Below are 26,288 nucleotides of genomic sequence, written 5' to 3'. Positions count from 1 at the left end.
GAATTAGCCCCTTTTGCACAATACTGGCAATTTCTTTTCTTTTTCTACAAAAATATGGCCAGTATTATACCTTTCTGAAATCCTTATTAAATAAGTAATTTATCTGTAAAATGTGCAGTGACAGTCCAGTACATTTTTTTTTCACCACCGAATGCCAAAGTTGAGGTAAATAATTTTTGTACAAAAAAATAATAAGAATAATGTTTTTTTTTTCAAAGATACTTATTGATATTTAGCAAAATAGTATTTAAATATGGTAGATCTACTATTCTAGAATATTTACAAAAATAAATTACAGAGTTATCTGCTTTCTTGTGTCGAAAAAAATAAAAAGTCGGGAATATCTCGAAAACGGTGACACTTTTACTGAGGTCATTTTTTTTATCGAGTAGGGCACACCTCAATCTTCCTTACATTTCAGTCTGTCGTGCTCTTTACGGGACACCCTGTATACTTGAGCAAATTGAGAACGGCCGAGCCAAATAATCGACTTGCCACTGCTTTTAATGTCTCAGTAAGAACCGTAGACAGAAAAATTCACAGCGTTAGAAGCTGTCTCTTAGAAGACTTCCTTCCACAATACTTAGGATTTAATCATATTACTCGGGAGCAAGTTATTGAACATAACCGAATTCAACCAAATTATTTTTTCGGAAATGAAGTTTCGCCAAAAGCGATAGTCATTTTAGACGGTACTTATTTATTTATAGAAAAATCAACTAATTTTTTATTTCAACGCGTAACCTATAGTACGCATAAGTATAGGAATCTAATGAAACCCTTCATGATTGTGTGCGCTGACGGCTACATACTAGATGTGACGGGTCCATATGCTGCTAGAACGTCGGACGCCGATATCATGAAGCAGATTCTCCAAAATCATAATGAACCCATGGAAGATGGGGTATTTAATTATTTCTTCGAGGAAGGCTATGTTTTTATTTTGGATAGGGGTTTCCGGGACTCGATATCAACTTTGGAATCACATGGTTACGTACCGCACATGCCTCCATCGAAACGCCGAAATGAAAGTCAATTAAGCACAGAAAACGCAAAGTCGCAAATAAATCCAGACTAATAACAATGGCGAGATGGGTCGTAGAAAAAATTAATGGACGCTTCAAACGCGATTACAAATTATTTAGAAATAGGATATTCAATCGCCATGTACCTCACGTGTTTGCGGATTTTAAAATCGCTGCCGCTTTAATTAATTGTTTCCAAGAACCATACGCAGACAGTCAATACACGAATGCTTTTATAGATATTATAAATACTAATATAAATACACCAAACCTTTTGGCTGAGTATGTGGAGAGGAACAACGTCAATAGACAAAGAGCAACATTTTCAAGAATGGTGGCTGACAGTCCAGAGGCATTCGATTTTCCACGGCTCACTATAAAAGAGATAATTTTATTTGCGATTGGTACATACCACGTAAAGATAGCACGCTCGTACTGTAGCGAGCATTTAAAACGTACTGGCGTATATGATGTTGAAATGTACAGGCACCCGGAAGCTGTAAATGATGACAGTTCGTTATTAAGGTGCAAAATAAATTCCAGGCATATAACTTCAAAAGTCTATTTACCTTACATTTTATATAACCCTGCTGCTGAAGGTAGAGATGCCATAAGCAGTTATTATTGCACTTGTATTCAAGGCAGAAGAACACTGGGTAGTTGCGCCCATGTCATCAGTGTCGTTTTTTATTTGGGATGGGCGAGGCATAATTCCCGGGTGTATAAGAATTTAATTACACTGAAGAAATGTTAAAACTTGCATGTGAATCAGTAGAATCAGGCCAAATTTCTTCACGAGATGCTCAACGGCAACTTGGTATCCCAAGACGCACAATATTAAATAAAATAAAAAAGAAACATTTGAAGTCAGTGGGTTATCCTACTGTACTATCAGCTGCAAAAGAGAATCAAATTGTGAGAGTTTTACAAGATGCTAGCGATTTTGGCTCCCCGCTTACTAAAGTGGATCTACAGCTTGTAGTCCATGAATATCTAAAGAAAAATTCTCGAGATCATATGTTCAAGAATTGGATTCCTGGTGATGCATGGGTCCAGAGAGGACAAATTGACTCTTAAAATGACTCAAAATATTTCAAAGGCGAGAGCTGAAAAGGGACCTCAAGAAATAGCCGAATATTTTGTCAATTTAAGCACACCATTAAAGGATGTACCAGCAGAAAATATAGTCGGTAATACAATAATAAATTGTTTTTGAATTCCAGAAAAATGCCACGTAATTACGTAAGGAAGCGACCAGATAGAACGATGTTGACAGAAGCACAAATTTCTAGAGCCAAATCTTCAATAGTTGATGGGATGAGTCAGAGGCGTGCTGCAGAAGAAGTTGGGAATAGCGGAGGAGGTCTCAGAAAAAGGTTAAAGAACAAAAATACTCCAATATCATTAGGTCGCTTCAGGCCAATATTTAACGAGGCTCAAGAGTTAGAATTTGTTACTCACTGTAAAAAAATGGATGACATGTTCTTTGGCTTAACAATAAAAGATTTGCGCCGTTTAGCATACGAGTTTGCTGTAGCAAATAATATACAACATCGCTTTAACCTCTCATATGCCGAGATACCAGACACAATAGATTTTACATTGTGTCTGGTCGAGATCCGCGTTCCGGCGTTCGAAAGATTAATGAGTCGTCAAAGATGGCTGGTCGTGACTGGGTAGAATGTTTTCTCCGGCGACACCCTGATCTATGTTTGCGGCAGTCTGCTCCAACAAGCTTAGCAAGGGCTATAGGGTTTAATAGAGCTCAGGTTGAAAGATTTTACAAAAACCTCAAGGAGGTTTATGATAAATACAAGTTTTCTCTAAATAAAATTTATAATATGGACGAGATAGGCATGAGCACGGTTCCTAAAAAAACCCCGAAGGTGGTCAGTGTCAGAGGTAAAAAGGTAGTCGGCAAAATAGTTTCTGCCGAGAGAGGCACCATCATGAGTGTGACAGGCCATTTCATTCCTCCAGCTTTCATTTACCCCCGCAAGAGACCACGCTCAGAGTTACTAGACGGCTGTCATCTGCAAAATATACTAATGGTTTCTGAAAGTGGCTTCATAAATTCCGCTTTATTTGTTAATTGGCTACAACATTTCAAACACTTCAGTCATCCAACACAAGAGGAACCTGTATTACTGGTATTAGATAACCACTCTTCTCACATCAGTTTAGAAGCTACCGAATATGCTCGTGCGAACCATATTGTAATGGTCACACTTCCACAACATGGAAGTCATAAGCTTCAACCATTAGATATCGCAGTTCATAGCCCATTAAAGACGAAATACGCAATTGAATGCGAAAAGTAGATGACACAGCACCCACTTATTCAATGCTGTAGTCGAATACCATATTAAACAAAGAAATTAGGAAGCAAGATAATCAAAGAGATGTTATGGACACGGAAATTGCAGAGCAACCTGAAGTATCCCAGTGTTAAGGGTAACACTAACTGGGTTAATAATACCCCTGCATAGCTTGTGAAGTTCTGACAAACCGGGAGAATAAACTGGCTATTTCGATGTGGCTTGATAATAAGCCCGTTATGCTTATGTGAAATATATATGCTAAGGAGCCAACTGATATCTATCGAAGATGGAGCAAGAACCTGAAGAGTTATATCTACGTTTCCAGAACCAAGGTTGTGAATGCTTATAACAGTAATATGGGGGGCGTTACAAGACGAGAAAATTGACCTGCAGTTTTCTGTCATATGATTGATCTTGCTGTCTGCAATTCCTGGGTTTCTTACAAAGAAGATAAAAAAGCTAGTGGAACTCCTACAAAAGATATAAGACAGCTACGCAGTTACAAATTGTCTATAAGTGAAATTATGTTACAGCAATTCTGTGACACCTCATCAGAAAATTCTGACGAATCTAACAACACAAACCACAGAGTAAAGAGGGGCAGAAAATCTGCAATTCCAACACCAGCCATTGCATTTCGACGTCGCAAGGCGAGTCACATGCCGGGTGCCGGGTTTGTCAGAAAAAATCCTGGATAATTTGCACAACATGACAGGTGCTTATGCATTGTCAGGGAGGGAAACTGTTTTAAGAATTTCTATTCTTCATAATTAAGTGACATTTAGTAATTGTTTGTAATGTTTTGATAATTATTTAATTAGGTATTTTGCTACCGAACTAATTATATTCTCTTAAAAAAATATATGGACTGAATTAGTTGATGTTATACTTTAAATTAGTTATCTGACTGATTATTAAAAGACGGATTATGTAAAACTTTTAAAAAGTACTGTTATAACAATTTAATTTAAAAGAAAACTTGTTACTGTTACTTAGGCCTCAAACTGGATGACAGCGGCAGCGGCGCGGCGGCCGGTGCGGGGAGCGGCGCGTTCAAATGCTAATAGCCCGTCTACACCATCCGTCTTACTTGCGAGCATACCTGTACAAACCAGTTTGCGCAGGCAAGTATTATTTGTACAGGACGGACAACATCCGTCCTGCGCATTCAGCTAGAGACAAGCCCGAACTACCGGGAGGTATTGTTATTTTGATAGTCGTCTTAGTTAATAGAATTAGCTCGTAAGTTTAGTCTTAAGTTGACCATTGTAGAGTACACATTAAAAAGTTTAAATTAAAACTTCAATTTTTACTTAAAAAGAGTCCCTCGCGTCGCGGCTACTTAAGTATGTCCTCAATATAAATTGTGTGTGTTGTGTTTTGAAACAGTGTGTGAACTCCTGAAGCTGTAAATAACATTTAATAATGGAATTTCCACTCAAGAAAAAACAATACGCACAAAAGTATAGAAAAGAATTGGAATCACTAAATTAATTCCAAACCTGGCTTAAGTCTTTAGGTGATGACACGAAAGCGTTTTGCACATTTTGTAAAGTAGAATTACTAGCAAAATTAATAGACTTGTGAAGACATACTGAAACAAAAAAACGCAACCAAAAAATGCAAATTATATAGTATAGTCTTTTTGGCCATATACACATACATAAAGTTTATTCACCTTATATATTTATTGATCTAATGAAGGAGTTTTATTATGCAGATAAAAGATGCCCGGCAATCGGCCTAGAAAAACTACAATTTGCCTTCATACTGAATAACAAATGCGCATCATCGAGGACATGAAGTTTGAAATATCTGATATTCGAAAGACAAATGCAGACATAGAAAAATCACTTGAATACCTGTCTTCAGAATATGATGGTATGAAAGTTAGTCTAGTCGATCTGGGACAAAAATGCTCTGCACAATAACTGCGTATAAAAGAGTTAGAGAGTGTTGAGGAGGAACAATGCAGGAAATTCAAACTAAATCTACTATAAATACGTAATGTTCCCTGCAGAGACAAGGAGACTACTGAAGACCTTGTAAAAACTTCACTAGACATTTTCAACGTGATATCGGCATCGGTTGACCGACCAGATATACTGGACATCCGTAGACTCCCATCCAAAACAGAGAAGACGATTCTTGTCACCTTAAAATCTGTAATTCTAAAAAACACCGTACTGCAATCCTTTAAAGCATACAATGAAATGAACAAAAACTGTAAGCTGAACACAAAACTGATATCCAAACAGCACCCCGGAGCCCATCTATATAGACGAGCACTTGACGATGAAGGGTAAACGTCTATATTACCTAGCTCGGCAGTTCACCAAGTCAGGTCAATTCCAGTTTAACTGGACTGCAAATGCCAAAGTGCTTTTGCGAGAGAAAGAAGGAGCTAAAATAATCATCGTGTCCGTCGAATCTCAAATAAATCAAGTATAAAAGCGAAAAATTACTGGACTTTGAAAGATATGATCTCATTTTCTACAAGAAGCATTTAGTAAAAAGACTGCTTAACTTGTGTTTCTCAAAGGTACTTTATAGTTTACTTAACTATCATTATTCCCATTTTTTTACTGAAATATTATGTATGTATTTTAGTCGGACCCACATGCCAAATAAAAAATGTTCCTATTACAACCCTTACACAAAAACACACTTAATACACACACACACCTAAATATGCACACTATTACACACCACACACACAAAATACACCAAACATGCACGCATTTAAACACACTTCCAACATATCCCAGCAACACTCGTATTCTAAACCTGATCAAATCACTCTCTATACATACTACTATATACACCCCAATTGCTCAACACTTTCCATTCAACGCAGTAAAACATCCTTGCATAAAAAAATAACTCATAGCTTTTATTGCCGCATCCACAACTATCACGTCTTTCCGCCAAATTCAACTAATTACAACCACTCAAAAATATTTAAAAATTCGCGATGTTGAAACGAACTCGTAAAGATACAGATTTTACAGCTGTTTCTACCTGTAAGGGCGCCTTCAAATTTGCCGCTAAGTGCCGCGCGGAGGCAGCGCGTCTGCAGCGCTGCGGTCGCGCTGCTTTGTAAATCCATACAGATAAAAAACGCGCGATTGCAGCGCTGCGCTCGCGCTGCAATCGCGCATCAGTTCATCGATCGACTAGTGACGTTGCGCACGTGTCTATATGTTGTTCAAGTCTAAACATGAACGAAAATCAGATTGAAGAATTTATCGATGAAGTTGAAAGTCGTCCAGCGATATGGGATTCGAGGTCCGACAAGTACAGCAATAAAATCGAAAAGAAAAAGGCTTGGGAAGAAATATGTAATAAATTTATTGAAAATTTTACAAACAAGACCGCAAGTGAAAAAAATGAAGCATGTAAGTATACCTACATATTTTTAACACAACTTCTTTATATTTTCATCGTTTGCCATGACAATTCTCCTTCTGGACTAACAAAATAATCAGCTAGTGTATCACGTATAGTCGTAGCACTTATTTGTGGGTGATTATTTTGATTTTGTTGTATGTTTTGTAAATCGTATCTCAGCATTGTTGGGTTGGAGCTGGATTGCTTTGAATCCGTCTTCCTAAGTAAATTATGTAACACACAACACGCGCGAACGATATCTTCAGCAAAGGGTATTTGTACATTTATCGGACGATGAAGAATTCTCCACTTATTTGCCATTATGCCAAACGAACACTCAATGTATCTTCTTGCCCTCGATAAACGATAGTTGAAAATACGTTTCTTCTCATTTAGGTGATTGCCAGCGTAAGGGCGTTGTATAAAATTACTAATTCCGAATGCTTCGTCACCAATGAAAATAAAAGGCACTGGTGGTCCATCATTTGTAATTGGCAACGGATTGGGAATATTTAAGTCCTGTTCATGTAGTCTTTTGTAAAAGTTACTATTTTTAAAAATTTGCGAATCAGAAGCTTTTCCATATGACCCAACATCTATGTACGTAAAACAATAGTTTGAGTCACATATCGCTAAAAGAACAATAGAAAAGTAATTTTTATAATTGTAATATAGAGAACCACTATGCTCTGGTTTGATTACTCTTATATGTTTTCCATCAATAGCACCCAAGCAATTAGGGAAATTGGCCTTAGTGTAATATCCGTTAGCAATAATTAACCAATCTTCTTCTTGAAGCTCAGGTATATAAATAGTATGGAGGTTTTCGTATATTGCTCGACAAACTTCTCTGACAATAGCACAAATCGTAGAAAGTCCACGATTATACGTATGATATAAATTTGTAAGACTGCAACCTTCTGCCAAGAACCTGTAAATAAAAATTTTGATTGTAATTTTTTTTCAGCTATACTACTGCAACGCAAATGGAAAAACCTAAGGGATTCTTATAGTCGTGAACTTAATAAGCAAAGAGCATCAAAGAGTGGATCAGCTGCGTCATCACATCGAAAATATCAACATTTTGACCGACTTCAATTTTTATCGTGTTTGTCGGAGACCAGACCTATTGATATTTCTACTCAGCCCTCGACATCAAAAAAGAGGAAAGTTTCGGAGCAGCCGGTAGAAGATGACACTAATAAAATTTTGAAAATACTCATTGAAAGAATGCAAAAAAAAGATGAATCTATTGAAAATGATGGCGATCGGTGTTTTTTATTATCATTATTAAGTGATTTTAAGAAAATACCTGAACACCGCAAGACGGACGCAAAGTACGAAATGATCGGTCTGATACGACGATTTATCAATGATAATTTCGAATATTCTTATCAACAACATCATGGCTACTTTACTTCTACGAATCAATCAAGCCAAAGCCCAGCCAATGTGTCAATACAAGAATCACCATCACAACTGACTGATATGTCGTCTATTTATGAGAATTTGTTTTCAGAGAGTAATGACAATATTTAAAAATAGTAATAAGAAATATGTGTAATGTGATTTACTTAAAAAATAAAACAATTATTAATATGTATTTTTTTTTATATTTTTTTACTCACCTGAGTGTTATAAATAGCCTCTCTTCAGCACAAATAGTATTTTTGAAGGTTGTATTTTGTTTTCCAATATAAGGTTCTAAACGAGAAAGTAATTCGTAGAATTGTTTTCTTGACAGTCTTAAATAATTCTGAAATTTTTGATCACTGTAACTTTTCACTTTATAAAATTCAGTTTGTTGGGTTATACAAAATAATGGCAACGTTGTCTTAGGCTTCTTTTTTTTTGTTTTTTGTTCAAAATTCTTTTTTTTTTATCAATAGTAACACTAAGAGCAGTGTTTCTTCGTCTGAGTCCATCGTAAAACTAAAATACAACTCTACCGTTCTCAAACATAGCGACGGCAGCGCGACTGCAGCGCTGCAGACGCGCTGCCTCCGCGCGGCACCTTGCGGCAAATTTGAAGGCGCCCTAACTCTTGCGACCCTGAAGAATGCATTAATAATATTTCTCATTATGGAATCGCCACAACTAATACTGAGCAAGACGCCATTATAGCCGCCTTTGCGTGGCTTTTAATACGGCGTTCTGCCCCAAGGTGTCCAAATTGCGGTAGGGCGAGGCAACTTAATCGCGAATCTGCATCGTCCTATAAAATTGGCTTCCGATGGAGGTGCGGAGTCAGAACGTGCAGGGTCATCTTATCTCCTCTCAAAAACACCTTCTTTGAAAGAAGCCAAATTATAATTTTAGCCACGTTGAGGCTAATTTTACATTTTATGAGGAGAGATAAGGTGACCCAAGCCGCTCTGGATGTGGGGGTGATAAAAAAGGCAGCCATCCAAATGTATCATTTTCTTCGTGAGGTCTGCGAGGTGGCTGAAGCCCACGACCGAGTTAAAATTGGGGACCCTGGTGATATGGTCGAGATGGATGAACCCCATCTTTATACCTGGAAATATCACTGCGGCCGCATCCTTCGGACTTCGGAGTCAGACGTGGTCTTTCGGCTGCATAAGTCGCCTCACTAAAAAAAACCACATTGAATTGATAGCCGACAAATCTCGCCCCACATCGGATCGCATTATTGCGAACAATGTGGAACAAGACTCTTACGTTATGACCGACATGCATCGGTCATATGTAGGAGTACATTTAAGGCTGACCATGCGCGATCATTCCAATGTGAATCACAGTCGGGAGTTCATGAATGGCTCAGTGCAGATTCCGGTTAATGCCGCTCTTGGAGTGCCGATTGGAAACACTCCGAATGTGGACGTAAAAGTGGACTGGAATTGAAGCGGCAGTGCAGGATGTGTCGCAGCGACACTAAGATAAAATGGTACATGGGAGAGTACATGTACAGGCAAAACACTTTACGTGTACTCCCCAATGACGCTGCACGTTTCCGACTTCTCCTTCGGGATATACTTAATGTATATCCCGAAGACGCGGTATTAAGACGCGGGATTAAACTTCAGGGCTGTAGAATAGATGCTCGCCAAATTGTTTCTGTCGGTAAAATCCACACGTAGTGCGAGGTAGCGCTGCATCCTTCTGCAGGGACGAGGTGATTCGCAGAGGGAAGCTGCAAAACCGAGTGGTGGTGCGCAGAAAGAGACAGCAGAGGCTTTTCGGGTGGTAGGAGTGGTGAATCTCCCGTCATCTCGCTTGTGTGATCGAGGCCCGAAAGCTGCTTCGAAACGACCGCGGTAACGGGTGCGAACGAAGCGAGCACGGAAATTAGCGGCACCCGTAGCACGATACTGTAGGTTACGAAGGCTGTATGGTAGGGGGGGAGGGGGGGGGGGGGGCCGAGCAAAGCGAGCCCTTTTACGGTCACTGATTTTGAAGGTTTACTACATAAAGTTGATATAATGGGAATATTTTGTATAAGTGACCTTGACCTTTAAGGTCAATGATCTTGGTGACTTTGACCATTGTCAAAATTACGCGTAACTTTGACATAAAGGAAAAACAAAATATAACGTGCTCGCAGGACCATAGCGGTGTTCGGCGGTTCTACATCCCTTGTCATGGAGAAATTAAAAGGTATTGAAAACTACAATACGTGGAAATACACGATGAAAGGAGTTTTAATTCATGAAGACCTATGGGAATATGTAGAAAAAGATGGTGACGTAACCAAACTTGACGATGTCAAAAATAAGCAAAAGCGCTTGCTCGAATCGCGTTGTCGGTGCAGCCTTCTGCTTACGTACATATCAAGAAAGCTAATACCGCAATGAAAGCATGGACAAATCTACAAAAGGCGTCGAAGACAAAAGTTTGTGTCATAGACTAGGTCTACTGCGAACTTTGTTTGGGACGAAAGTTAAGAGTGTGAGAGCATGGAAAGCTATGTCAACAAAATAATGGATGTGGCGCAGCAACTAAGTGACAAAGTCGCCACTTGATGACGATTTCATCGCATCATGATAAGCTAATAAAAAATAAATAAAATAAATAAACAAGACCAAAGTGGATACAACGAAGGCACTGCTTACAGCGCTATCAGTGAGCATCAGCAGTGATTCATGATACATTGACAGCGGTGCTTCAAGCCATATGTGTCATGACATATCTCTATTTAGTGACCTTGTAGAACAACAACCATTACAAGTGAAAGTTGCATATGGAGATGTACTACAGACGGCTGGACGAGCAACTGTACAGGTTAAGCTGCAGAGTAGTATCATAAAGACTATTATGTCCGTTTTCACCAACATATTCCTACGTAAGTGACCCTTAAGTAAGGGGTCCCTTTAAATCCGACCCTTACCTAAATTCATTTTCACCATGCTAGGTGCTACTTAACTAGGGTTCCCTTAAGTGACAGTTGTTTTTTTTTTTAACCTTTAACTAGTGACTAGTGAGTTTTGGATTAATTTGGATCAAACAAATCGATCGTTTGTTGTCAGTGAATCGATAACGAATCTATGGTTTGCTAGATTTTTATTTTGGTTGGCAACATTGTTGGTTCGTGTGTCAGACTGACAGCTGGCCGAGCTGAGAGACAGGTTTTTGGAAAGTGGGGACGTCGCGAGAGCGCCGGAGACTCCACTGCCGTAACTATAATGTGGGCAAATTAAAAGCCACTATTTATCGGCGACATCAAGAGCCGATGTCTAAATTCAAATAAACAACTTAACCGAGATGGTGAGTCCTCGCAATTCTTCGTGCATATTTTTGCACCAACTTGGTGATAACCTCGAGGTCCTTTGTTTTCAGCAACATCACTGAAATCCCATCGCCGAAGGTCCAGTGGGTGGGTTTAGGTTTCATCTGAGCGATGCCCAACTATCCCGGATAAACCTGTAAGTTATTTTCTTTGTTTTACACTCGTGAGTTGCCTTGCCACGCTGTCAGCTGAACCACATGCTAATCATTGCCATTCCTTGTTGCAGATGGGGGTTTTGAGTTTTTGTTTAATTTTCTAACGTTTTAAAGTTCTATTGTAAGAATGAAGAAGTTTCAATGGTCGTGACATGCTATTGTCTAAGAAGAAGTTTATGTTTGAATCAGATGATTTCCACAAATTTTGTGAATGAAGATTGCTACTGTTTTCTTCTGCGTTTGAGAGTTATTTCAAGCTTCATTACGGCGGAGCTTGCCTTGGTTGTTTGCACGTCGAAGCTTTCCTTTGTGCGGCGCGCATGTGGATGTGCCGCGCCTCTCCTTTTGTCAACACTCCGGATAAGGCCCGGTGAAGGACTGCGACGTTGACCGGTGGACGTGCAGCCCGCCAGCTGCGTACAGTTGGCCCGCTGTGCCGCCATCGTCCAGCACGCCCTGGCCTGAGCCGGCCTCAACTCATCACCTGTACGGTATTCCGGAACGCCTCAGGTAGACCTGATAGTCGGAGGTCCTCGAGTAAGTGAGGTGCCTACAGGTGTACGGACAGTGTTTTTAAACATAGTGATATCCCATGGTTGTTACGGAGTGACAATTAACCTGACGGACCAAAGCGCGACCTGTCTCCCTCCATAGGGTTTTTACCTACCTATGGTTAAATTAAATTTGTATATTTAAAATTATACATTGTACAAATTCAAAGGGAGTTTTCTTTGTTTCATGCTCACCGGTCTATAACATCTAGCTGTGCCCTTCAGGTAAACACCACTTTATAAATTTCTGAAACATATCGGTATTTTCATAACACCATTTCCTATTACATCTACCTGCCTTTATAGGTAGCAAAAATCTTTTGTTTCAATTGGACTAACAAAAATATTGCCAGTTACAGAATGAAGTTCGCTCGGCAGAATAAACCTGAACTGAAAGACATAGATCTGACTGAACTGAAGGCTTTTGTGGGGCTTTTACTATATTCTGCTGTTTTGAAATCTAACCACGAACGTACAAGTTACTTATTTGCAAGAGATGATACAGGCTGTGAAATATTTAGATGCGGCATGTCAGAAAATAGATTTGTCATATTGTTACTATGTTTGCGATTCGATAATCCAGATGATCGCGCAGAAAGGCAAAACGATGATAAGTTGGCAGCGATATCTTTTATTTTCAACAAGTTTGTCAACAATTCTCAACAACAATACGAATTGAGTGAATGCGAGTGAATAAGTTTCGAGGAAGAAGTCACATGATTTCATATATGAATTTTTAGTAAAAAGAGTTACATTTGTCATATCATTTATGTAAGGTCTATTAAAATGTTAAAATAAGGATCTCAAGTCAATTATGGCTGAAAAGTACAAGTAAGTGTTAATTATCATTTGTGTTTAAAGTGATTATAAAAACTGATTGAATTAATTAATATTTGTTTTATTACATTCCAACAAATAAATATCAACGCATTTTAAATCATTATAATGCAATTTTATGACAAAATTTAAATTTAAAAGTACTGTGAGACTACATGTCCCTTATAGCTTATAGTGTTCTCAATTTGTCACGTCCCTAGTTAAAGGTTAAAAAAGGCATACATTGTCGATAGTTCGTTAAACGTAATTAAATAATTTAAAACTAATTAAATTGCTTAAAGTTGTAATCAATTAAAGTAAAATACATCATTCTTCGTCTTTTAGTTAGCAAATAATGAAGAATTAAGAAAAATATAAATAATTAACGCAATCCAGACGAAATAAGGCTGTATGAACAACACAGTCTTTGCATTAAAACAAAATGTCAAACAGACAGATGTGGTTGTTGTAGTTTGTGATTATGTCGGCGGCGTCAGTTTGTTGTGGTATTTCCTTTTGATTCGAAATAGTTTTGCATTTTGTGATCTGAAATGGCTGAGAAAAGGAAACGTGGCCAAAACTTTGCCGCCGAAAATAATCTCGTGAAGCTTCACGAGCTTATTTTTTTCCTTAGCTTAGTAGCTACTAGCGTCACATAAAGATACAATTTTAAATAAAAAGACGGATGGTTCAACAAATGAAGCAAAAATAAAAGCTTGGATAGACGTAACCAACGCTTTTAATGCGTCAGCAACTATATACAGGTAATTTTGCATCCTTTTATAATTTAAACTGCACAATATTTAAATTCCATGCTAAAAATACCATGTAAATTTATTTCAGAAATAAAGACTCCCTAATGAAACTATGGGAAAAACTGAAAACCGAGAGCAAGCTCTATTATCAGACTTCAAAGGAGAGTACGACAAGAACTGGTGGAGGACCTGCAGATGTCAAGGTAGATCCCATAATGGAACAAATGTGTGCCCTTTCCGGACGAGCTTGTACTGGTATAATTGGTGTGCAAGATTGTGATACGGTTCTTCCCACACCACAACCTAAACAAAATCTAGGGGAAGAAGATGGTTGTATCAAAAAAATATGTATGGAGAAGGAGGAAATTTTTGAAGAGATTGTTGTTTTGCCAAATGATACCGAGATGTTCATAAGTAATAATGCCTTGAAGGAGTAATCCATAAATAAAACCCCATTATGGTCAAGAAGACGGCCACAACAGTCTCAAAGAAGTGAGAGGACAGAAGCAATGTCTTCTCTGTGCACAAGTTTTCAAAATGTACACATACATACATACATACATAAACTCACGCCCGTAATCCCTAGTGGGGTGGGCAGAGCCACAAGTAATCAAAGACAACTTGCAGCCACTGTTGATACGATGTCGTAAGCTGGATATGATGAACCTTATGGTGATAAGGGATCAGCCTATCGCCCATAACATTAGTCCATCATGTTAAGGTGCTCCCACACAGCAGTTATATAACGTTATAGAATGTTGCTTAACTTTTGTTGTTCTACTTTTTTTAACAAATTATAACAAAAGTTATAAATTGTTAATAATGTTATAAAACTTAATTCAACAAAATGTTTTACAACTGATTACAACATGTTATAACAAAATATAACTTTTGTTGTATAACATGATCAGAACCTAGCGGGACGTTAGCGGAAGGGCGCGGGGGGATTGCGCGCGCGTTCGTCTCGTCACGTACGCATCTTTAGTCGGTTCGGTTAGTGAAGTGGTGAAGCACGTATTATATGTGATTTGACAAAATGTCTGGTTTTACTTGGAGTAATGAAAATGTGATCACATTGATTGAACTATTTCAAGAGAGACAAGTCTTGTGGAATACGCAGATGGATGAATACAAGGATCGAAATAAAAAACATGACGCGTGGATGCAAATTGCGGCTGAATTTAATTTAGATAAACAGGCGATTGAAAAAAAAATGCGGTCACTTATAGGCCAATTTCAGAGAGAGTGTAAGAAGCCTAAATCAGGTGCGGGGGCTGACGATATACCTAAATGGTTTGCGTATAAAAAACTTTTATTTTTAAAAGATCGAAATAAGCCAGAAGAAACTGTTGATGGGGGATTGTCGGTGAGTAATAATTTTAACTATGGTTAATAATAGCTAGAAGCCCAATCCAGTAAACCTTGGTGTGAAAAATAATCAGCAAACTCATTTCTTATTACTTTCCCATCTTCTGTCTGTGTTTCAACTGGTTGCAGTGATGTTAACTGCTGTGTATCTGATCTCCATTGTCCGGAAGTATGCGTACCATCTGAATTTTCCTTATCATAATATTGAGGTGGGGCGTAAATAGTGCTTGATTTGGTTTTCCTCAAAAAATTATGTAGAAGCACACATGCCATAATTAAAGTAGTAGTCTTTTGTGGATCTAATAAAATTATACTTCGTAATACTCTAAATCTGGCTGACAAAATTCCAAACGCATTCTCTACCGTTCTTCTTGCGCGGCTCGTTCTATAATTAAATTTTCTCTCTTTAGTATTGTTGTCCTGGGGTCCTAGAAAAGGTTTTAGCAAATGCTTTTCTAACGGAAATGCGTCATCTGTTACAAATACATAAGGAACAGGTGTGGTTCTTCCTGGAAGTGGGCAATCTCTTGGTAAATTCAAATCACGTTCAATTATTTTTTTTCGTAAGAGTGTGTTTGCAAATACTCCGCCATCACTTATACGTCCTTGGCACCCAATATTTACGTATAAAAAATTATATTCAGCGTCAACCAATGCTAAAAGAACAACACTATAAAATCCTTTGTAATTGTAATATTCGCTTCCGCTTCCTATTGGTTTTTGTATGGCTACGTGTTTTCCGTCGATACTTCCCAGGCAATGGGGAAAATTCCACAGATTAAAAAATTTATTTGCAACCTGTAACCATTCTTGAGCAGATGTTGGCATCTGAAATAAAATAAAACATATACATTTAAATTGTTTCATAGTAAACTTCCACACTAATCTAGCTTTATTTAATAAATTAGCCATTGATGTGACACGTATAACAAGAATAATTTAAAATACTACATGAGAAAGGTTCAAATTGTAGCGGCAACGCATGCGCGATAATATTTTTTGGAATTGAAAGCGACAACTGCCAGGTAGTGTTGTACTAGTTAAAGAATCAATTATAATCTCAACTGCGTTGCCACTACAATTTGCGCAAGTGTAATTCTGATGAGTTAACGCACTTAATTATTATTATTCATTTCAGGTCAACGAAACTGAAAGCGAAAAACAAATAAGTGACACTAATACTGACTCCGGCGTACCAAATGAGAAGCCATTCACTGCCCCGAAAACATTTCGTAAAAGATTCAGGCCACAAGTTACAGAAGATAAAACATCAGAGGAAGCTTTGAAACTCTTAAAAGAAATGTATGAGAGTAGACGCGAGAGAGACGAAACTGATATTTTTGGAGAATATGTCGCAAGAAAACTTAAAGAAATCAAAAATACTCATGCCAGAAATACCGCGCAATATCATATTAATAATATTTTGTTCAGTGCTTCCACGGGAGAATATGATTGGCCAACCAATACGATGGAGAGACCCAGTAATGCTGCTGGTGCTTTCGGATACAACAGTGTACCAAGTCCATCCACTTCTTCGGTTAATATTAGCACTGATAGCAGAGAATATATCAATACACCAAGTCCATCCACTTCATTGGATAAAACTTCAATTACCAACGTCCCACAATTCAGTGAAGATTCTACGCAATCATTTGATGATTTGTTGCAATCAATCCAAAACAAATGATTACTTTGGATCAACATTCGTTTTTCGTTTTCTTGCTATATTTGTCATTAAAAATACTGCAAAATTAAATTTTAGCTTATTGTATTTTCATTAAACATTTCTGAACAAAATGTTATTAATGTTAACATTGAAATAAAAGTATTGATTTGTACTTACGTGTAAATATTCTTGTAATCCCTCGACGAGAGCCTCGCATACTTCCGGTATGATCATACTTATAAGTTGGTGTGATATTTTGAACACATCTCCAAGACTACCGTAACTGCAACCGGTTGCTAAAAACCTTAATGTAACTGCAAATCTTTCTGTATAATTTATAGATTTCCTCCAATTAGTATCCTGCTTAGCAATATTCTTTCCGACTAAATTCAGGAGAAATTCAAATTCTGAACTGTTCATTCTTAAAAAATCGTTCAAACAGCCATCAATACCCAAATCCTCCAAATATTTTGTAGCACTGTAATGTTCTCTCGCTTTCAGAGTTCGACGCATCCAGTAAGATCGCCTTTTCTTCTTTTTTTTTCAAACAAAAAATAAAGGCCAAACCTATTAGCACTTCCTCCATTATGACTCACTACCAGCCTTCTCGAAAGACAAACCCAAACTGATTGTTACATAATGTTATATGATGTTATACAACGTATTCAACCAATGTGGGAGCGTTTATAACATATAACATTTCTTAACAAGGTGTAGCGTATTGTTACACACTGTTATAAAATGTTATCGTGTTACAAACTGTTTTATAGCGTTATATAACTGCTGTGTGGGAGCACCTTTAGAGGACACAAACCCTCTGTCGGTTTTTACGACATGCCCGGGAAGACAAGCAGCTGAACGTTTTCTATGTTTTTTATTTGCTCCCAGAACAGCATAGAAGCACAAAATTTCAAAATGTAAATAGAAAAAAAGAAGACAGAGGATTTAAAGAGACAACTTTTGCAAGACGAGATTGAATTTAAAAGAAAATATTATGCGCTACAATTGGAAGCTGCGGCTACAGAAGTGCAAATTAAAACTGAAATAGTGCTCTGAACATTTTTTACTATGACACCAAACGTGTATAACCATTAGTTTGGCTTTAATTGGATTTTAAAAATCACGATTTTTTCATACATTTTGTAAAAAAAAAATATTATGTCCGTTGGGAAAAAAAGGGATACAGGCGTATTACAAAGGACCGTTAGAACATTTATTAGTATGGCGCCAAACTTCTATGACCATTATTTTGACTTTTATTGGACTTTCCGTTTTAGTTAATATGTTAAAATGCCGGCAATCGAAAAAAATACGTCGAATCTGTCTAATAGTTGCTTCTTAATATTTTTTAATATGACACCAAACATCTATGACCATTATTTTGACTTTTATTGGAATTTACGTTTTAGTTCAAATGTGAAAAGTGCCGACCAGCAAAAATACCATGTAGAGAGTATCGAGAAGATGCCTATTAACATTTTTTTCTATAGCACCAAACGTGTACAATCATTAGTTTGGCTTTTAGTTTATTTTAAAAATCTTGATTTCTTATTTATTTTGTTTAAAAATAAAGTGATTTGGGCAAAAAATGCGATACGGTGGATTACAAAGGACCTTTAGAACATTTAATAATCTGGCGCGAAACATTTTTGACCATTATTATGACTTTTATTCGTCTCTCTTTCCGTTTTGGTTCAAATGGGAAAATGTCAGCCAGCGAAACAAAATAAGTCAAATCTTTTGGTAAATTACTTGAAACGTATTTTTTTACTATATTACCAAATGTAGACTTTGGCGTTTATTGGACTTTTAAAAACATCTTTTATTATATATATTTTAACAATGACAACAAGCAGAGCTTTCCCAATGACTAGTTATTAGTCAGCTAAATACTTTGTGTTATTGTTTTGTGTGTTGTTAGGTGAACTTCTATATTAATACTATCTGATTTTAGATACGACGTTGGCTGTAGTTTATGCATTCAACTCAACGTTACGGTCTAAGTTTAGGTTGAATTATGGTATTGATTCATCTTGATCGTAGATGGTTACCACCCTCCAAAGATAAGCTTGCCATCTAGTGAGGAAACTCGTATTTTAGCATGACGTCTGAAGAAGCTGTTAGGGAAGACAAGAGTCGGGCAGTTATACTTTGCATGTATGCCGATCACAATGTCTTGGTCGATATAGCACAGTACCTCACATTTCTTAAAAAAAAATAAGCTTCTAAAGCGTGTATCACCATCAGGTGGTCAAATGAAAACCTATTTTTGATTTATAAAAATGTGTACGTACAATGACGACCACGATATTACGCCTTTACCTGCATTATCGCCAGATAAAACTTTTTTCGCCAAAGTGTAGGTATCTATGAAAACTCCAGATTTTGGATAAATCTGGAGTTTTCGCAGCAGACGCCGCGGCGGCTATAGCGGTAGGCTCAGCCGTCAAGGCCGCTAGTGCAACGGTCCCGCACGTCGCTTTAATGTCGTCGCTAATAGCGAAGGCGGCTGCTGCAATAGCAGACAGCCACGCAGCAGCAGCGGCTCTCGGCACGCTGGACGCTGAGTACGCAAGCGTTGCTGCCGCTGTTGCGGCAGACGCCGCGGCGGCTATAGCGGTAGGCTCAGCCATCAAGGCCGCTAGTGCAACGGTCCCGCACGTCGCTTTAATGTCGTCGCTTATAGCGAAGGCGGCTGCTGCAATAGCAGACAGCCACGCAGCAGCAGCGGCTCCCGGCACGCTGGACGCTGAGTACGCAAGCGTTGCTGCCGCTGTTGCGGCAACAGCGGCTCGCATGGCCACGGCGCACATAGGGGTATTTGGCCGATCTGGCTGGCCAAAATACAATTTCGTCAAAGTTGTTCTAAGAAAGCATAAACACTGGCGCTGTCTCCACGAGCGAGAGAATCGCGGCGATATTATCGTCGTGCCACGTATTTCTATACACTCTCTATGGAACCGTCTCCACACAGAGTGACAACGAGCGCGCGAAACGTCATTACATCGTCGCTAGCCCGCCGCGACTAGCAGCGAGCCCGCCGCGCGCTCGCGCACCGGACCCGGCGCTCTCGCGACGAGCGCGCAGCGGGCGCGCTGTCAAACGCAGTTTCATTTCAGCGTTGCCTGTCGTTAAGCAAAGACGTTTCGAGAAGCTTTTTAAACAATAGTACAATGTTTGACATTGAAAAGTTTATACTTGAAGTGAGAGAGAGACCTGCCCTTTACGATGTTCAGTTGGCCGAGTATCGAAACAGAGAAATTAAAGCAAAGTATTGGTATGATGTGGGAAGTGCTATGTTCACAGAGTGGGATGACCTAACCTCTAAAGAAAAAAAAGAAAAAGGTAAGCGTACAATATTATTTATTTAGGTAATTTTTGTTGTTATAATTGTTAGTTTTTATTGTCTATGGCAGGGGTAGCCAACCGGTCGATCGCGATCGACCCGGTCGATCGCGGCTATACGTCAAATCGATCGCGACAAGGCAAAAACACAAGTTTAAATATGCTAGTGTTCGTCCAGTGGCCAAAACTCGACCCTAATTAATTTAAGAAGTATGATTGGTAGATCGCATAGGGTTTCGTCAGTAAAAGTAGATCTTAGCTCTAATCAAGTTGGCCACCCCTGGTCTATGGTATAACGAAATAATATAGGTACTTACATTCGTCGGTACAAAACCGTTGTTTCAACAATAATTATAAGAAAGATTATTTTCATTAAACGATGTAGTCATTTTGCCAAGGAACCGCGCCCACTGTCTTAAAATAATCTTTAAATAAGTTTCGAATTTGCAACCCCGAATTGCTTGTCCTTTGAAGTACGGGTGTCATATTTTGTTGATTGGATATGTCTTCATTTTCCCCGTCAGTGGCATTTAATGCTCGACGCTTTATGAAGTTGTGCAAAACGCAAGCTGCTTTTATTACAAGAATTGAACTGTCCGGTTGAAGATTTATTGTATTATGAAATATGCGAAATTTTGAGGTGATTTGTCCAAAGACACATTCCACGTAACGTCTCGCACGAGACAGTCTGTAGTTGAAAATCTTTTTATCCGTAGGAAGACATCGACCTGGATACGGTCGCATTAAATTTCGATGAATACCGAAGGCCTCATCAGCTACAATCACATATGGCATTTTGGGTCCGCCAAATACCAGTTCTTCTTCTTCCGGCAAATCAAGGGTTTCTTCATTTAGTTTCTGGCCTAGAATTGAAGATTGAAAAATGGCAGAATCATTTTCACGGCCATACGAACCTACGTCAATCACAGTAAATAAATAATTCGAATCCACCAAAGCCAATAAAACGATTGAGTTGTACTTTTTATAATTAAAGTATAGAGAGCCGGAATTCCGGGGGCACTGAATTCGAATGTGTTTGCCGTCTAGCGCTCCCAAGCAATGTGGGAAATTCGCGTTTTCTTTAAATTCCTCTGAGATTCTTTTCCATGATTCTGTGTTCGGGGCTGCCATTTCTGTAGGTGCTAGCACTTTCCATATAATTCCACATGTTTCTTTTATTAATTTAGCCAACGTTTTTTTCGAAATTCTGTACTTATTCTGAAGGCGTTTATAACTTGTTCCAGAAGCGAGATATCTGTAAAATGACATTATTGTTTAAAAAATATACTTTATTATATATTTTTTTAATATAAAATATTCTCGCGTTTGTTTGCAATCACACCTGATGGAAAGTTTTTTTTAAATGGGATGTAAAACGAAGACTCCATCAAAGCGTTCGGATTTACTAATCTGTGTTGTTTTTTTTTATTAAAATACATAATAATTAATATATGTATACTTATATATTTTTATAATATTTAAATTAAAAGTTATCTCTTTGCTTCAGGACTTGAGTTAATGACAAAATGGAAATCTTTAAGGGATCAATTTCGTAAGGAGTTAAAGTTGCAGCAATGTTCAAAATCCGGTCAAGCTGCCTCAAAACGACGAAAGTATATTCATTATGATGCATTACTTTTTTTAAAGAAACATACAGAACACGCTTCAACATCGTCAAACATGTTCAATGAGGACAGTCAAGATGTTTTTGAGGATGACGACAGTTCGGTTAATACCACCCCTAGTGTTACGGAACCATCCACGTCTAATAAAAAGAAAACATTAGTCCAAATGTTTCTGGAATCTAATAAAGAGATATCGAATGTTATGCGCGAGAGTATAGATATACAAAGAAATAATGTTCAAACACAATATCGCGACGAGCGTGGAAATGAGGCATTTTTCCGTCCGTTGCTACCACTTATGGACAAAATAAAAGAAGACTGTTTAATTGATGCCAGAACTGAGATTGTGGCCGTAATTAAGAAATACACACCATCATCACATACATTGCTAGACTCTTATTCTCGTACATCCACACCAACAAGCGAGGACGATATTGCTCAAATGTTAGAACACTTTGATGGAATGTAAACATTAAGTTTTAATTTGATGTAAGCGTTTAAGTAAAATAAATCTGCTTTAAACTTACTGTAGTGTTACTGCTAATCTTTCACATGGCCCGATACTTTTCCTCATATTAGTATTTTGCTTTGATAAGTGTCTTGATAGTAAACTTAACAGTTCATCGAAAACAGGAATTGGCATTAAATATTCATCTTCAAACCATTCTGGATGATTTCGATATTCTTCATAATTCACATGGAAATGGACTTTCACGACGTAGCAACATGGGATGTGTCCACCAACGGCGCTTTTTTCTCCTTCTTAACAATAACTGCATATTCACTAGCATACTTGCAGAAGCACCCCACAACACTATATCCATAATAAAGAATTATTTTATCGACTAAGACACTACTTATTCCACTCTCGTCTGGCACGTAACTGAATTCTTTCTTTCGCAACGCGTCGTCAAGGAAACACGGCGATACCGTTACGAGTCGCCGCGGAGACGCTGCGATTCCGTTACGAGTCGCCGCGGAAACGCTATGATTCCGTTACGACTCGCGACGATACGCGGCGGAATTATCGCTCGTTCGTGGAGATTATCCGACGATATAAGGGCGGACTCGTCGCGATTCTCTCGCTCGTGGAGACAGCGCCCTACTGTTAGCTCGATAGCCGCGACACATTAGGCAGTCCTTCCCCCGACCCCTCAGTATCGCACCCACTTATAATTACCACTCGAAAGTTTGACATTCGTTTAGTGCGTATGCGACTCTTACGGACGTTAAGTGCGATCGTCTGGTTTGACATTAAATATTATTTGCTGTGTGATTGTTATAGTGCAAGCAAGAATGGATTCTCAAAATACAGGTACGATAGCATACTTTAAACCTCATAATATACTAATTTTGTTTAAAATCAATTGTATAAAGTAGCTTATTAAAAGAACCTATATTTAAAAAAACAAATACATATTTGAGAAATACCCTAAGGTATTAGTTATACTTCAGGGTGCTTCCCGGTCAATTTTTTTACTGAACGGTATTGAATAGACATCTGGTTATCTGATGATGAAGAAACCAGGTGCTATGTTTTGCTCTTTTTCTTTATATTGCTATTTTAATGGAGGTAGTCGTAAAAATCATTTTTATTATCGTTAAGAAATGTAAATTTTTTTATAAATTTTTAACTTCGTTTTAGACATGCCGGGTAGTTCCAACTACAGAATTGTAACCAGGAAAAGGTTATATGATAAAATGCAAGAGCAGGACTTACCCAATTTAGAAGAAAAACTTAATTATTTGGAACATGACCTTTTAACATCCGAAGCTTATTCCCAAGACTTGAATTATCATTGAAGCATAAAATTTCGTATATTAAAAGTGAATTTAAAAGAAGATGGTTAAAAGCTAACAGACAGCAACAAAAATTCTTAGACGAGAATACTGATTGGCTGCAAGGAACATTCGAAATTCCTAAATCTTCGCAGCAACGCGGTCGGCCATCCAAATCATTCAGTGAGTCATCAGAGAGAAGTAAAAGGAGGAAAACAGAGGAACTACGACAAAGCGTAACAGAGAGGTTCTGGTTCATGCCACTAAGATGAGTTTACAAAGCTCTGTGAGAAGAGATGCGTCACAAATACTGACTGAATTAGTTAAGTCTCCGAAGCGAGCTACTAAATATAAAAAAGCTTATTTAACGTCCTTGCAAGTCGACACAACACAACTTACACCTCTCCGCACGTTATCAATGTTTGTGGAAGCCGACCTTACCAGGAAACAATATGAAATAATAAGAACTTCAAATAAAAAATTGTATTCTTGCTACAGTGTATTACAAAAAGAAAAACGTAAATGCTATCCTCAGAAGGAATCATATAGAGTAACTGAAACATGCGCCGAAATTGAACTACAGCATTTACTGGATCATACTGTAACCCGGCTTTTGACATATCTACAAGACATTTTAACTGATTTAACGCAAGAAGAACGTAATACATTAGAGCTGATTAGTAAATGGGGTTGTGATGGGTCACAGCAATCGCAATTCAAGCAGAAAATGCAAAATAATGACGCTACGGATTCAAACATATTTCAAAGTTGCCTGGTCCCTCTTCAATTAGTGTGTGGGAAAAACAAAAAAAAAATCATATGGCAAAATCCGACCCCATCATCACCCCGATACTGTCGTCCAATAAGGATCAGATTTGTAAAAGAAACGACTGATATTACAAACAGTGAAATTAATTATGTGCAAAATCAAATAAATTTGTTAAAAAACAATTTATTTATGAATGAAGGCGTGTCTGCAAGCGTGAGACATTCCATGGCATTTACCATGGTAGACGGGAAAGTGTGCAATGCTGCTACACAAACAACGTCTACCATGAGATGTTATATCTGTGGAGCAACATCAAAGCAGTTTAACGATTTAACCATTAAGAAGGTTGTGGATGTTGAAGCCTTAGCGTTTGGTTTATCCATCTTACATGCAAGAATCAGATTTTTTGAAAGTATTCTACACCTTTCCTACAAACTGCCAGTAAAAAAATGGCAATTAAGGTCCGAAGCTGACAAAACTATTGTCTTCAGAGAAGAAACAGGCTTAATTGATATGCCTAAAGCCGGTTTCGGCAACACAAACGACGGAAATACCAGTAGAAGATTTTTCTCCAATCCACATAAGGCAAGTGAAATCACTGGCGTTGACTTTAATCTCATTTATAAACTAAAAATAATTTTAGAAGTCATCTCAAGCGGTCACAAAGTTGATTTAAAGAAGTTCGCAGATTACTGTTTAGAAACTGCTAAATATTACATCGCCTTATATCCATGGCATCCTATAACCCCAACCATGCACAAAATTCTTGTGCATGGTGCAACGGTAATGGAAATAGCTTTATTGCCTATTGGAATGTTGTCTGAAGAGGCCGCAGAAGCCCGAAATAAACATTTCAGGCTATATCGGAATAGCTTTGCACGAAAGTTTTCAAGAGAAGAATGCAATGTTGATGTCTTGAATAGACTGTTGTTAAGCTCTGATCCATTAATAACAAGTCTAAGACCGAAACCACCAAAGTCTTCAAAACCTTTTTCAAAGGAAGCGATTGAAATGTTGATTGCACCAGATGTAGACGAAAATGTGGATAATTCTGACTCCGAAGAGCAAGTAGAAGAAAAGGCAGATGAGTCAGAAGATGAACCCTGGCATTCATCATCAAGTTGATTTAGTTATTTAGTTTAAGTAGGTATTAAAATCTCTATTTTCCTACTTCTATATGCATATTACTATTACGAGTCTTTAAATATAAATATCCAAGTATCAGGAATAACTTCTTTTAATGTAAAATATAATAAAAACCCTTAAAGTTCAATAAAAACGGGGTAAATAATTATGGCCAGCCAGATCGCCGAAATACCCCTATGTGCGGCGTACGCAGCTGACTGCTATCGCCGGGGCCATTGACTGCGCCACCGTGCCGGGAGCCGCTGCCGCCAGTAGCGCAACTGAAGCCTTCGCTGCCGCTGGTAGCGCAGCCGAAGCCGCTGCCCCCGCCACCGGTAACACAGCCGAAGCCGTTGCCGCCGCCACCGCAGCTTCGGTTGTGTTACCGGTGGCGGTGGCAGCGGCTTCGGCTGCGCTACCAGCGGCAGCTTCCGGTGTGCCGGGAGCCGCTGCCGCCAGTAGTGCAGCCGCTGCCGCCGCCACCGGTAGCCCAGCCGAAGAATAATTCATAAAACGGTTACTGATGATGGATATTTAGTTTAAATTTTGTTTTTGTATTTTTACTACTATTGTTATTCTTGTTTGTTTTAAATAACGCGCTATTTTTATATATTTTTTATATTCTTGTAATTTTAAAATCAAACCATGTTAATTTCTTTATTATTTAGATACATGATTTGGTAGTCGGCAAGGTCGCCCGTATTTATTAGCGAGGACCTCAAAGACTTCCCAGTCCATAATTTGTAATACATTAGGATAATCATGATACCAGCAACTCTGTGTTCATTTTATTAAGTTGCTGATATACTCCTCTCGGTGGCGGATTTAACCCCTAGGGAAACTTTAATAAA

General features: G+C 38.2%; 7 protein-coding genes across 7 annotated transcripts; 5 read left to right on the top strand and 2 right to left on the bottom strand.

The window, feature by feature from the left end:
* The first annotated feature begins 5,072 nt into the window (after nucleotides 1–5,072).
* Nucleotides 5,073–8,304, top strand: LOC126375565 (uncharacterized). The gene is made up of 2 exons (XM_050022553.1): nucleotides 5,073–6,744; nucleotides 7,704–8,304. Exons 1-2 carry the CDS (start codon nucleotides 6,567–6,569, stop codon nucleotides 8,273–8,275), a joined length of 750 nt encoding a protein of 249 aa, XP_049878510.1. The 5' UTR covers nucleotides 5,073–6,566; the 3' UTR covers nucleotides 8,276–8,304.
* A 5,503-nt stretch (nucleotides 8,305–13,807) lies between these two features.
* On the bottom strand, nucleotides 13,808–17,572 carry LOC126375526 (putative nuclease HARBI1). The gene is made up of 2 exons (XM_050022500.1): nucleotides 16,972–17,572; nucleotides 13,808–15,956 (listed from the first exon to the last, which is right to left on the bottom strand). Exons 1-2 carry the CDS (start codon nucleotides 17,305–17,307, stop codon nucleotides 15,150–15,152), a joined length of 1,143 nt encoding a protein of 380 aa, XP_049878457.1. The 5' UTR covers nucleotides 17,308–17,572; the 3' UTR covers nucleotides 13,808–15,149.
* LOC126375560 (uncharacterized) lies at nucleotides 14,797–16,949 on the top strand. The gene is made up of 2 exons (XM_050022545.1): nucleotides 14,797–15,126; nucleotides 16,267–16,949. The coding sequence occupies exons 1-2, from the start codon at nucleotides 14,797–14,799 to the stop codon at nucleotides 16,813–16,815; spliced, it is 879 nt and encodes a 292-aa protein (XP_049878502.1). The 3' UTR covers nucleotides 16,816–16,949.
* Nucleotides 17,573–18,746: 1,174 nt separating the features above from the next.
* On the bottom strand, nucleotides 18,747–22,407 carry LOC126375540 (uncharacterized). Its single transcript, XM_050022518.1, has 2 exons — nucleotides 22,292–22,407; nucleotides 18,747–21,394 (listed from the first exon to the last, which is right to left on the bottom strand). Exons 1-2 carry the CDS (start codon nucleotides 22,405–22,407, stop codon nucleotides 20,512–20,514), a joined length of 999 nt encoding a protein of 332 aa, XP_049878475.1. The 3' UTR covers nucleotides 18,747–20,511.
* Nucleotides 19,279–19,963, top strand: LOC126375773 (antifreeze protein Maxi-like). Its single transcript, XM_050022862.1, has 2 exons — nucleotides 19,279–19,611; nucleotides 19,769–19,963. The coding sequence occupies exons 1-2, from the start codon at nucleotides 19,279–19,281 to the stop codon at nucleotides 19,961–19,963; spliced, it is 528 nt and encodes a 175-aa protein (XP_049878819.1).
* On the top strand, nucleotides 21,617–22,262 carry LOC126375581 (uncharacterized). Its single transcript, XM_050022582.1, has one exon. The coding sequence runs from the start codon at nucleotides 21,658–21,660 to the stop codon at nucleotides 22,231–22,233; it is 576 nt and encodes a 191-aa protein (XP_049878539.1). The 5' UTR covers nucleotides 21,617–21,657; the 3' UTR covers nucleotides 22,234–22,262.
* Nucleotides 22,408–23,811: 1,404 nt separating the features above from the next.
* On the top strand, nucleotides 23,812–25,437 carry LOC126375489 (uncharacterized). The gene has a single exon (XM_050022442.1). It carries the CDS (start codon nucleotides 23,812–23,814, stop codon nucleotides 25,435–25,437), a length of 1,626 nt encoding a protein of 541 aa, XP_049878399.1.
* Nucleotides 25,438–26,288: the final 851 nt, after the last annotated feature.

This window comes from Pectinophora gossypiella, chromosome 19, assembly GCF_024362695.1.
Source record: "Pectinophora gossypiella chromosome 19, ilPecGoss1.1, whole genome shotgun sequence".
Lineage (NCBI taxonomy): Eukaryota > Metazoa > Arthropoda > Insecta > Lepidoptera > Gelechiidae > Pectinophora > Pectinophora gossypiella.
This window is presented reverse-complemented; position numbering and strand designations above follow the sequence as displayed.

Coding starts and splice junctions, on each gene's coding strand:
- LOC126375540 (XM_050022518.1), bottom strand. CDS start 22,407: ATGCCAATTCCTGTTTTCGATGAACTGTTAAGTTTACTATCAAGACAC. Junction 21,395..22,291: donor AGATTAGCAGTAACACTACA/GTAAGTTTAAAG, acceptor GTCATTTTACAG/ATATCTCGCTTCTGGAACAA.
- LOC126375773 (XM_050022862.1), top strand. CDS start 19,279: ATGTCGTCGCTAATAGCGAAGGCGGCTGCTGCAATAGCAGACAGCCAC. Junction 19,612..19,768: donor TGGCCACGGCGCACATAGGG/GTATTTGGCCGA, acceptor GTCTCCACACAG/AGTGACAACGAGCGCGCGAA.
- LOC126375565 (XM_050022553.1), top strand. CDS start 6,567: ATGAACGAAAATCAGATTGAAGAATTTATCGATGAAGTTGAAAGTCGT. Junction 6,745..7,703: donor AAGTGAAAAAAATGAAGCAT/GTAAGTATACCT, acceptor ATTTTTTTTCAG/CTATACTACTGCAACGCAAA.
- LOC126375489 (XM_050022442.1), top strand. CDS start 23,812: ATGAGTTTACAAAGCTCTGTGAGAAGAGATGCGTCACAAATACTGACT.
- LOC126375526 (XM_050022500.1), bottom strand. CDS start 17,307: ATGCGTCGAACTCTGAAAGCGAGAGAACATTACAGTGCTACAAAATAT. Junction 15,957..16,971: donor GATTACAAGAATATTTACAC/GTAAGTACAAAT, acceptor ATTTTATTTCAG/ATGCCAACATCTGCTCAAGA.
- LOC126375581 (XM_050022582.1), top strand. CDS start 21,658: ATGACAAAATGGAAATCTTTAAGGGATCAATTTCGTAAGGAGTTAAAG.
- LOC126375560 (XM_050022545.1), top strand. CDS start 14,797: ATGTCTGGTTTTACTTGGAGTAATGAAAATGTGATCACATTGATTGAA. Junction 15,127..16,266: donor CTGTTGATGGGGGATTGTCG/GTGAGTAATAAT, acceptor TATTCATTTCAG/GTCAACGAAACTGAAAGCGA.